The 12,234-nt window shown below is 31.6% G+C and overlaps 1 protein-coding gene across 14 annotated transcripts in view; it reads right to left on the reverse strand.

Annotated features, from left to right (window-relative positions):
* Nucleotides 1-12,234, reverse strand: part of LOC145305830 (RING finger and transmembrane domain-containing protein 2) — a 35,898-nt gene that overhangs the window by 9,292 nt on the left and 14,372 nt on the right. For all 14 annotated transcript variants that reach the window (XR_013874731.1, XR_013874735.1, XR_013874733.1 and 11 more), the window contains exons 5-12: nt 11,965-12,037; nt 11,158-11,251; nt 10,673-10,847; nt 10,183-10,238; nt 9,463-9,527; nt 8,980-9,092; nt 3,621-3,712; nt 489-547 (exon numbers count right to left, since the gene is read on the reverse strand). Coding sequence is in view for 1 of the 14 variants with exons in the window: in XM_080147653.1 (XP_080003779.1) it covers nt 489-547; nt 3,621-3,712; nt 8,980-9,092; nt 9,463-9,527; nt 10,183-10,238; nt 10,673-10,847; nt 11,158-11,251; nt 11,965-12,037 (727 nt within the window). In the remaining 13 variants the exon portion in view is untranslated. The remainder of the gene's footprint in view (nt 1-488; nt 548-3,620; nt 3,713-8,979; nt 9,093-9,462; nt 9,528-10,182; nt 10,239-10,672; nt 10,848-11,157; nt 11,252-11,964; nt 12,038-12,234) is intronic.

Below are 12,234 nucleotides of genomic sequence, written 5' to 3' on the forward strand. Positions count from 1 at the left end.
TGACCTTTATCTCCATGTTCCTTTTAAATGACAGAAAAAAACATAAAAGCAAATTTGTTTGTTGTTAAATAACCTACAAAAAAGTATAAAATGAAATTTTTGTGAGATGAATTTTAAGGGTACTAAATAATTAAATCCCCTTTTTGGTTGATTTGCCCCAATGTGCAGTGGATATTAATCCGTTTCAAAGCTATACTGGAAAAAAATTAATGAGGTCAATCCTTAAAGAGATTTGTCTGTACGTCAAAATAAATTAGCAAAAAAATTAGTTTAGGTAGTAAAAATCCTTCGATCTTACATCAAAATCTTTAAAAACTGTATCATCTTTTGTGTGTGCATTTAGAATTTTTTTTATAGAATAACACAATTTTAAAGCTGTTGAAATAACTTACTAGTAAGAAGTATCGAATCTTTATTCTAAAAATTATTGTTTGTTTTTGCTGCGAAACTTATTGACAAAATTGGTCTGAAAAAGTTCTTTGACTTACCCTTTTCTGGTAAGGTAGAAATTTAGCCGGGGTTACAGTAACAATAATCTTTGTAAATACTGAACAAACAAAAATAAATGCTATCGTCTAACTTTAGTTTAATGGAGCCAAATTATTAAATTTTTAGTAAAAAGGTATAGAATGCAGAGAGAGGGGACAATGGGCTGTTTATTACTCTAGTACCAAAAGTTAAAAGAACGTTTTCTTATTTGTTATGGACTTTTGGTTAATTTTGATTGGTTGGTTCATTAGGTTTAGTGTTCAAACGTTCTAACTACTTACTAATTTTAATATACAAAAGTGGTAATTTTGTGTACAGTGCATCATCAATAAGGATGTACATGTCATTGTCTTATTCCTTTAGATCCCTGTATAAAATGTGTAAAATAATAGAAACAGAATGAAGGAACATTTTAACCACGCTATTAGTTAGAAAGTGTACATATTTTGGTTTGAACGGCAATTACTTTTTAATTTTATTTATTCTATAAGCAGAGTGGCCACTCAAAATTTACAAATATATAGTACATTTATAGTACATAAAAATTTTCATATAGTAGCATATAGTACACAAAATTTTAACTAATATAGTACCATATAGTACAAAAATTTTAACTAATTATGTAGTAATACCATATAGTACCAAATATTGAAAAATAGTACCTATATATCTTATTAAATAAAGTAGTAAGGGTTTTATGTCTGAAGCTTAAGATCTCATTAACTACTGAACAATTGGGTTAGCAATTTTAGGAAAGCTTCACTGAGGTCGTATGTAGGTTTTGGGCTATTTAATTTTCAGAATTATGTCCTGGGATGTCCTAGAATCTAGGTACTTAGCTGCTAGACTATAATACAAAGAAGCTTGATGTCTGTCCGTCTGAAGTTCAAGAATTTGGTAACTGCTGAACTGAATGGGCACAACTCTCCAGGGAATATACATACTGTTTATATGGTGGTTTTAAGCAATTTTTGTTGGGTTGGTAAATCCTATCCCCCTCAAAAAAAAAAGAAAATGATATCCCCCACTAAATTTTTTCTTGTAAGTAAAAAGTAATTGCTGAACCAATTGGGCTCTACTCTTCAGAAAATATTTGTACTGTTCATGTGGTGGTTTTAAGCACAGTGTGGGGCGAAGCCACAGAGAAAAAAAAACAAATAAAGGGGATAGGAAATCCCCCTTAACAACCCCCCCCCCCCCCAACAAAAAAAAGAAATTTCACCCAAAAAATGGGATATTCCTAGTAATTTTAAACAAAAATAGTTTTCCTTAAAACTGAGGACTTTTTTATATGAAATAATAAGGTTTTTGTGAAATGATGAGGGAGCATTAAACAATTTTTTTAATTGGTGGAAGAACCGAACACTAGAAGACTTTTTTTTCAAATAAGTCCTAAAAATGGACATTTATTGCGTAATTAAAGGGACTGTGAACGAGAAAATTTCTCATCAGATCATCAAATTATGTCCAAGATTGGGGAAAAATTTCTGGACTATATAAATGTGCAGTTACTTGTCTTTTTTTCCTTCTATAGCTAAAGCTAAACTTTTGACAGAGTTCTCTATTTTTCACAACAGTTAAGCTGACTTTTAACACAAACCTTGCTTTAAACCAATGTATAGTTCCTTAGAAATTGATAAAATAAGCAATATTTTTTATTGAATATACCAAATACATTAACAAAGCTAGAAACAGGTTTTTTTTATTAGTATCCAAGTAACTTTAGATGGCCCACCTTTAATAAAAAATTTGTAAATAATAAAGGTGCAATATTTATTTATAAACAGTCTGATAAAAGTGTAAACTAATTCTCCAAAGTGGGTTATTTATTGTCCAACACAATAAAAAAAGATATTATTATTTTAAATAACCTCTGAGATTCAACCCTTTGTAGACAGTGAGTGTTAATAGGACGTTTTTGTTGATCAGTGTAGTGAAATGTGCTTAGAAAATGTTAAGTTTTGATAATCAGATGAGAAATTTGTATGTCCACACTCCCTTTAAAGATGTCGCACATAAAGGTATTAATTAAAATTTACAGTGAGGATCTAAACCTATACATTTCACCGACTCAGAATTACCAATTTATTTTTATAATTCAATGGGCGTTCTGTTCCAACCAGTTCCTTTCATGATATAATGACTATTGATACTCAAAAAAGTGTTCTGGTAGCTTTTGTTCAGCAATATGTCAGTGTTGATTTTCATAAAAAAAGGGAAGGGTTCCCTCTGGAGGAGAAATTTTTTTCTTCTTTCAAAGTATGGCTTTATTATCTTACTGAAGAGTAGATTAAGAATCAAAAAATGGTTCATAAAAATATTGACCCTTGAAAACTGCAGTTCACATCAAATTGACATATTGCTGAAAAAAGCTACCAGAACACTTGTTTTGTTGTCAATTGTCATTATATCATAAAAGAAATGGGTTAAAATAGTGCGCCATTTTTTTTTGCATTTTGAGTCGGTCTACTATACATACACCTCCAAGGTCCTACCCTAACCCAGCAGGACATTCTTTACTTAACCTAACTTGGTCATCTAGCAATATACAGGAAAAGCACTAATTAAAAATTTAGCCTATGTATTTAGCCGCTTCAGCAATCATAAAAATATGAAGAACAAAAAGAGTTTTATATCTTATAAGAAATAATAAAAATTATTGAAGCAAAAAAATATATGATCAAGGTGATTTTAAGAGTCATTGCATATTTCAAAGCTTATAATTTTACTTTACATACCCAAATCACTACTCTCTATATTAGTATGTATTAGAGCTGAAAGTACATTGTAATATTACAAACAATATTATAATACTTAGGTTTGTAAATATATCAATAATATCAATATATAAATAAAATAATATCAAAAAAATTTGATATAGTACCAAAATTTTAACTCATATAGTACATATAGTACCTAGTTTGTCATATAGTACCATATAGTACAAAATTTTGACTATATAGTACATAAAGTACATATAGTACACAGTGGTCACCCTGTATAAGTCTGCTATAAATAGTTAAACTTGTCTAAGTTTTTCATTCTTCTGATCATTAACTCAATTTACTTGATTTTCCCGCCAAAAATAATAATTTGGCGCTAAAAAATTTAAAGACGACGACATTTATTGCCTGATAGAAATTTAAGAAAGAAGTCGTTGATGCCAACAATCCAGAGAAGGTCGACAAAACTGCTCACCTCCTCGGGTGGGATGAAAAATGCACTGAAATTGAGAAAAAAGGTTAGTTTATAAGCAGGAAGGGAGGGGACATTTGGCTATTTATTTCACTAGTCCCCTAAACCTTTCTTAATCGTTGGACTTTGGAGACTTTTATGAATTTACATGGGTTGACTTTCCAAACGTTTCAACCTTAATAAAATACATAAGGGATAATTATATGTATCATCATTGGATTTGGGGATGTACATCAATTGATCGGCCTTTGTCTTTTCTTTTTGGATCCCGGATTAAATGGCAAGTTAAAACTCGTTCTGTCATGGTATTTAATTGATAGTGCAAACCTTTAGGGTATCCTAATATTTCCAAATTATACTAAACTATATATTAGTCATTGGGGATGCATTTAAAGAGGACTATCCACGAACAAGAGCAAGTGATTCTAAGCATCTTCCAGCATTGACCCATAGTATTTTTAAAAGCGAAGCTTTTCTATAATTAGGGTCGGTCCGTCCGTCCGTCCGTCCGTCCGTACGTCCGTCCGTCCGTCCGTCCGTCCGAGATAGATAGCTTTTATTCGTTAATTTAGGCATGTTAGAATTGTCCTATCGATTTCAAACTTTGCATGATGATTCCTGTAGTAGTTAGGTACGATTTAGACAGCGTAGCAACTCTATAATCATAACCAAAATGTCCGTATGTCCATTTTAAACATGTTGATTTTTCTACTTTTTTAACAACAAATTTTTATGTGATCTAATTATCCGTTTGATCTGATTTTTGGTATATTGATTCCTGGGACAACAAAGAACAATATTATAAGCGAAGCAACTCTATAATCAAGCCCTAAAAACGTAAGCATGTCCATAAACATTATCCTGTATCAAGCAGTTTTTCAACAAATTTACTTACAATTTTGCTTCAACTCTTATACTTTTATATTATGATTATTCAGTTTAGACACTATACAAGTGTTAATGTCCGTTTGTCCTACCGTTTCAGTGCTTCGCTTTTATGGATGTTGTCATCCTTGTTTTAGTAAATATACTAGGTTTATGTTTAATATTTGCATTATCGACAAAAAAGTTAGGTTTCACCATGGTTTTATATGAAAAAAACTTTGAAATGTTAAGAATTGTTTGGTGCAATATCATCGAATGTTTTCATGAGTTCAAACTGTTGTTTATAAGCTTTGACACAAAACAAATTATTGTGATTAAAAAGGAGTGGGGACAAAACACCTAATTTAAAAATACCTAATTTAAAAATGCCTAATTTTATAAATGTCTAATGTGACAAAACACCTATTTTATAAATACCTAATTTAAAAATGTCTAATTTAAAAATACCTAATTTTAAAAATGCCTAATGTGACAAAACACCTAATTTTAAAAATGCCTAATTTTATAAACACCTAACTATAAATACCTAAGTTTAAAAATACCTAATTTAAAAAAACCTAATTTTAAGCATATCTTAAAACTGTTGTTGAATATATTAAACAAGCGGCTACACCCCTTAGAGTCCTCTAGGGGCGATTGTAGTGCGGAGAGGAATTCAATTAGTCTGGGGGGGGGGGGAGTTATGACCCCCCTCCGAAAACTGGACGGATGTACGGACGGACCGACCTTGATTATAGAAAAGCTTCCTTTTAAAATTGAAATTTTATGATTAGTTTGTGGCACCTCACATGAGAAATAAATTAATTAGTAAAATCAAAGGTTTAAGGACAAAGAAAATTAATTTTAATTTTTATTACTTTCTTCCATAACCTAAGTAGCCGTAGCGTCGGTTTCTTGGGGGGTAATAGTTGACCATCTCCCATTTCAGTTCTAGTTTTATAAAGAAAGATTGAAGAAATATAAAAAAAAAACGGGGGGAGGAGGGTATTTTTTCAAAGGGCGATTTCTCATTGGAAGGTGTTGGTAAGATCCCTAATTGCGTTATAAACCTTCCCATGACCTACGGGAAGCTTCATTAAAAAGATAAACCACATTGGATCCTCCAGCAAGAACAAACAGCCAATTGGATTAATTTTATCAAATTTTAAGTATTTTAGTGAAAAAAATAGATATTTTAGAATTAGGCATTAATAAATTAGGCGTTTAGATAGTTTAGAATTAGGTATTTTTAAATTAGGCATTTTTAAAATTAGACATTTTTAAAATTAGGTATTTTTAGTTAGGCATTTTTAGTTAGGCATTTTTAAATTAGGCATTTATAAATTAGGCATTTTTAAATTAGGTGTTTTTAAATTAGGTGTTTTTAACATTAGGTATTTTTAAACTTAGGTGTTTTTAGTTAGGCATTTTTAGTTAGGCATTTTTAAATTAGGTGTTTTGTCCCCACTCCATTAAAAATGTATATTTAGAAAAAAGGGTTAGTAACTTGTAAACAGTTTAAGGGGGGGGGGGGGGGGGGAAGTTTGTACACTTATAGGAAATGAAATTCAGTACCAAAGTTTGGGAGGGTCGTATGGGCTTGTTTTTAAAGTTATCAACCTAATTCTTTTTGTAGGCTCTCTTATATGACTTGATATACACGGAAAACTTTGAAAATTGAATTTCGGTACTTTCCTTCTAGGGGCTTGTGGAGCAAAAAAAACCCCAAAACACTAAAAATATAAGTTCTGACCTTATTTTTAAAGATATCGACCTGATTTTTTCTTTAATATACTTTTTTTAACATACCCGAATCAACGAATCATTATAGATTTCATTTTGGGACTTTCCTTCTAGGGGCTTGTGGAGCAAGAGACCCACAAAACACAAAAATATGAGTACTGGGCTTATTTTTGAAGATATCAACATGATTTTTTTTATAATACTTTGTTAACATAACCGAATTAACGAACCATTACAGATTTCATTTTGGGACTTTCCTTCTAGGGGCTTGTGGAGCAAGAGACCCCAAAAACACAAAAAATATGAGTACTGGGCTTATTTTTGAAGATATCTACCTGCTTTTTTTACATAAAAATAATATTTAAACATAACCGAATCTACGAACCATTACAGATTTCATTTTGAGACTTTCCTTCTAGGGGCTTGTGGAGCAAGAGACCCCCAAAAATCATAAAAATATGAGTTGTGGGCTTCTTTTTTAAGATATCAACCTGATTTTTAAAAAATAATTCTGTTTAAACATAACCGAATCTACGAACCATTACAGATTTCATTTTGGGACTTTCCTTCTACGGGCTTGTGGAGCAAAAGACTCCAAAAACACTAAAATATGAGTTCTGAGCTTATTTTTTAAGATATCAACCTGATTTTTAATATATAATACTGTTTTAACATAACCAAAATAAGAAGACATTACATATTTCATTTTGGGACTTTTCCTTCTAGGGGCTATGTTTAAACATAACCGAATCTACGAACCATTACAGATTTCATTTTGGGACTTTCCTTCTACGGGCTTGTGGAGCAAAAGACTCCAAAAACACTAAAATATGAGTTCTGAGCTTATTTTTTAAGATATCAACCTGATTTTTAATATATAATACTGTTTTAACATAACCAAAATAAGAAACCATTAAGGATTTCATTTTGGGAATTTCCTTCTAGGGGCTTGTGGAGCAAAAGACCCCCAAAACACTAAAAATATGAGTTCTGAGCTTATTTTTTAAGATAACAGAGAGCTCAATTTATTTTGTTTTGGAGGTGTTTTACCCTACTTTCCCCTAAAAGGAAAGTGCTAAAATGAAATTATTAGTGGCTACCTAGTTCAAACATGTGAAAAAAGTTTTCATGAAAAAAATCAGCTCAATATCTCTAAAAATATTTTTGGGGGTCTTTTGCCCTACTAGCTTCTAGAAGGAAAGTCCCAAAATGAAATCTGTAATGGTTTCTTAGTTCGGTTATGTTAAAAAAAAGTGTTCCTAAAAAATCAGGTTGATATATTTAAAAATAAGGTCAGAACTCATATTTTTAGTGTTTTTGGAGTCTTTTGCTCCACAAGCCCCTAGAAGGAAAGTCCTAAAATAAAATCTGCAATGGTTCGTAGATTCAATTATGTTAAAATAGTATTTTTATATAAAAAATCAGGTTGTTATCTTTAAAAATAAGGTCAGAACTAATATTTTTAGTGTTTTTGGGGTCTTTTGCTCCACAAGCCCATAGAAGAAAAGTCCCAAAATGAAATTTGTAATGGTTCGTAGATTCGGTTATGTTAAAATAGTATTTTTTCATTATATAAAAAAATAAGGTTGATATCTTAAAAGAGAAGCCCACAACTCATATTTTTATGATTTTTGGGGGTCTCTTGCTCCACAAGCCCCTTGAAGGAAAGTCCCAAAATGAAATCTGTAATGGTTTGTAGATTCGGTTATGTTTTAATATTATTTTTATATAAAAAAAGCAGGTTGATATCTTCAAAAATAAGCCCAGTACTCATATTTTTGTGTTTTGGGGGTCTCTTGCTCCAAAAGCCCCTAAGAGGAAAGTCCCAAAATGAAATCTGTAATGGTTCGTTAATTCGGTTAAGTTAAAAAAGTATTATAAAAAAAATCAGGTCGATATCTTCAAAAATAAGCCCAGTACTCATATTTTTGTGTTTTGTGGGTTTCTTGCTCCACAAGCCCCTAGAAGGAAAGTCCCAAAATGAAATCTGTAATGGTTCGTTGATTCGGGTATGTTAAAAAAGTATTATAAAGAAAAAATCAGGTCGATATCTTAAAAAATAAGGTCAGAACTCATATTTTTAGTGTTTTGGGGGGTCTTTTGCTCCACAAGCCCCTAGAAGGAAAGTACCGAAATTCAATTTTCAAAGTTTTCCGTGTATATCAAGTCATATAAGAGAGCCTACAAAAAGAATTAGGTTGATAACTTTAAAAACAAGCCCATACGACCCTCCCAAACTTTGGTACTGAATTTCATTTCCTATAAGTGTACAAACTTCCCCCCCTCCCTTAATTAACTTTTGCAATTTACAACATTTGATGCTTTTCTTAGTGTTATTTTTTTTGTCCTTTGAACTCAACAAAGCATTTAAATATGATATTGCTTTAAAAATTTCTTTACATTTTAAAGTTTTTTTTTCATATAAAACCATGGTGAAACCTAACTTTTTAGTCAATAAAGCAAATATTAAACATAAACCTAGTATATTCACTAAAAAATACTATGGGTCAATGCTAAAAGATGCATATAATCACTTGCTCTGGTTCGTGGATAGTCCCCTTTACCTTCAAGTATCATATCTATTATTTAAAGCATAATTTATTTAATCCGAGAATTAAAATAAGGACTGTAGTTGAGAGTATTATTTTGCCTTAAACAAGACAAGACTGTGCAAATTAAATTTCTTACCTTAAAGAAAGCTTTGAATCAAAGAACATGTAATATATAAAGACAGTACAAATGCTAAGATTAATTGTCACAGCCAACAACGGACCAAGGTTTCGTCGCCCTTGCCTTCCAATCTAAAATATAATTAATATAGCTTTCTTTTCGGTTATCCGCAGATACGAAAATTTTCCTATTCAAACAATCTAGCAGAGCAGCCACTACCTACATATAGTTTTAAAAACAGCATTAAAGAACATAGGACCATAAATCATACTGATCCTCAAAGTTTTATAAACACATTCTCACTTTAGTTGGCCTAAAAACTTAGAGGACTTTGATCGTGAACAGTAACACTAGCTAGCAGTGTCCAAACTTTTCCATCAACGATTAGGTATAATGTACAGAAAACCAAATTTTTTTATTTCATATTGTAGCTGTACATTAATTTATCGTCCATTGTAACGTCTTATCCCTTTTAATCCCTAAAAAAAAATAAGAGGTTACCTGGTGTTTGACAACCGAGTTTGAATGAAGAAAGGTAAGTACCAGACCAAGACAAACAATTATACCTAGGGAAATAAATAAGATTGTGTCAAACGAATCAAATATTCTAATTTGGCAACAAAAAAAAATTTTGGGAAAAATCAGTGATTCTGCCGCAATTACTTCACAGTTCCAGATTGTAAAACTTTAAAGCAACTGCCATTCAAAAGAGGAGTATGCACGAACGAGAGCAGTGATTCTAAATGTTGGCGTTATACTCTTTTTTAATTTTTTTTAGTTTATTAGTGTACTTTAGCAACTTACAGCATTTGATTATGTTTTGGTGTTTTATTTTATTTGAACCTTTGAACTCAACAAAACATTTGTTGATATTTCATCAAAAAATGCTTGATATTTCAAAGTTTTATTCATAGAAAACCATGGTAAGACTTAATTTTTTTAGTTGGTATAACTACTTATATTAAACATAACTCTAGTATATACACAAAAAAAAAACTATTTAGTATCACTGCTAAGAAGGTGCTTAGAATTACTTGCTCTTGTTCGTGCATACTATAGTCCCCTTTCAGTGCTGTAGCCTGTAACTCTTTTTTGATCTACTTGACAGTCAATATATTCAATTATAATTGTAAAATCGCCAACCCATTATTTTCCATGATTTTAAATCAAAGATGTTTCATAGATCTTAATGTATAGAATAAAAATAATTTAAATATTTACCTAAACCATGTTCAAAGACTGATTTTATAAACACCAGAATACAGAAAGGTATGTATCTGAAACAAAATGATAATATTTACTTGGATTTATGAAACATAGGAACTGTGGATTACACGGGTACCCAAAGTTTTATCTAACTTTCTCTCATTTGTTAGCTTATTTTTTGGGGTACTTTAAGTAATTATTGATTGGTTGGTTCAAACTATAAGTGTCCAAACTTTAAACAAATAAATGTAATCTACAAAGAATAATTTAATTTCTCATCATGGCTCAATTTATAGTCAATTGTCTTATTCCTTTACCTACTGTATTAAAAAGATAAATATGTCTACAAGAAGGTTAAAATCAGTTGGGAAAACCATTTAAACATCCTATATGGATGTATCTCATATTTTTTTTTCTAGAACATAATAATTTACCATGGTTGTAACTTATCCCTATAGACATAAAAACACTATAGTCAGAACAACAAAATAAATTCAGATTTTACCTTTCACATGCATTGACAATGGCCTTCAGTTCTGGATTAGAGTTCAGTATTTGTGCCCACCCCGACTCTGGCTCCTGCTCCCCCCCACCAGGGGAGGGGGGTGTCCCACTACCCCCACCCCCTGCGGCTGATCCTCCACCTGGTGTAGGCTGACCGCCAGGTCGTGCCGATGCACCTAAAAAAAATTATATTTGAGAATTAACCTTATAATTTTTAAACACATGTTTTCCTAAATGATTGGGCATAATCTAGATAGAAAAAATTATTATTGATTTTTCTTAAGTTAACAAGATTTTTAAAAAAAAGTTGGTGACGGAGTAGCTAAATAATAATCAAAATGTTTGAATCGAACTATTTAACAGACATTGTGTTTGTGATTTAATGTAGAGTTATTAGTAGCTACACCATCGAAATAAAATTGTACAAAGTTACAAAAATCCTCCAGCAAAGCTTGAAATGGATTCTAACAAACAAACTTTTGTTACCTGAGGTTATAGGAAGACCAGCTCCGCTGGAAACGGAAGGTTGTCCCGCAGGATTCTGGCCTCCAGGTAAGGTATCACTGATACTCTCTCCCAACTAAAATATTGGATTTTTCAGAAATAAAAGAGGATATATATTATATTGTTCATTAGTGCTGCCCAGGCCTAGCTACTTTAACAATCAATTATACAAAAAGCACGAAACCTTTGGCAGTTAGCTGGGGGCATATCTTGTTTTTTCATAAAATCGAAGAGGGGTGGGTAAGAAGGGAAGGAAAAGGGGAAGGGGAAATTTTCCTTTAGAATTAGTCAGAATATCATTCCCTTTCCCAGATTAGTGCCTAATGTAACCAATAATACATAGTTTTTGCAAGACATCGGATTGAACAATCGGTTTATGGACTATTTTTTATTAGGAAGAACAATTCATCTATGAATTTCAAAGTTGCTATCTATTTTACCTACAGTGTATTTATGAGAATAGGGAGCTAAGGAAAATCCATGCGTTTAAAAAAAAAACTTTTTAAAATGAAGATACCTTGAACAATTAGGTACAATTTTATTATTTATTCTAACCTGTGGGTTTCCTAACTCAATATCCATGACTAGATATGCTTGATATAGAGGGAGGGCTACATAGTATTTATATATCTATAATTATCCTCTCCCTCCCTCTCTCACTATGGTACTAACCTGTGGGTGTCCTAACTCAATATCCATGACTAGATGTGCTTGATGTAGGGGAGAGGCTACATATTATTAATATATCTATAATTATCCTCTCCCTCCCTCTCTCACTATGGTACTAACCTGTGGGTGTCCTAACTCAATATCCATGACTAGATGTGCTTGATGTAGGGGAGAGGCTACATGCTGACCAGAACTATTATATTATATTCATGATAACATTTTTGAATTTTCATAGTCAGGGCCCGGGGTGGGAAGTGGTTGAAAGGGTGTAGAAAAATTACAAAATGTTTCAAAATGGTACAAAAAAAATTATCAAAAGAATAATTTCTACGAAGATAGTTAGGGATGGGAGGTGACATTAAACTGTATGTTAAACAGATACTGGTACTC

The sequence above is a fragment of the Acartia tonsa genome, chromosome 14 (genome assembly GCF_053477335.1).
Source record: "Acartia tonsa isolate MP-2025a chromosome 14, ASM5347733v1, whole genome shotgun sequence".
Taxonomy (NCBI): domain Eukaryota; kingdom Metazoa; phylum Arthropoda; class Copepoda; order Calanoida; family Acartiidae; genus Acartia; species Acartia tonsa.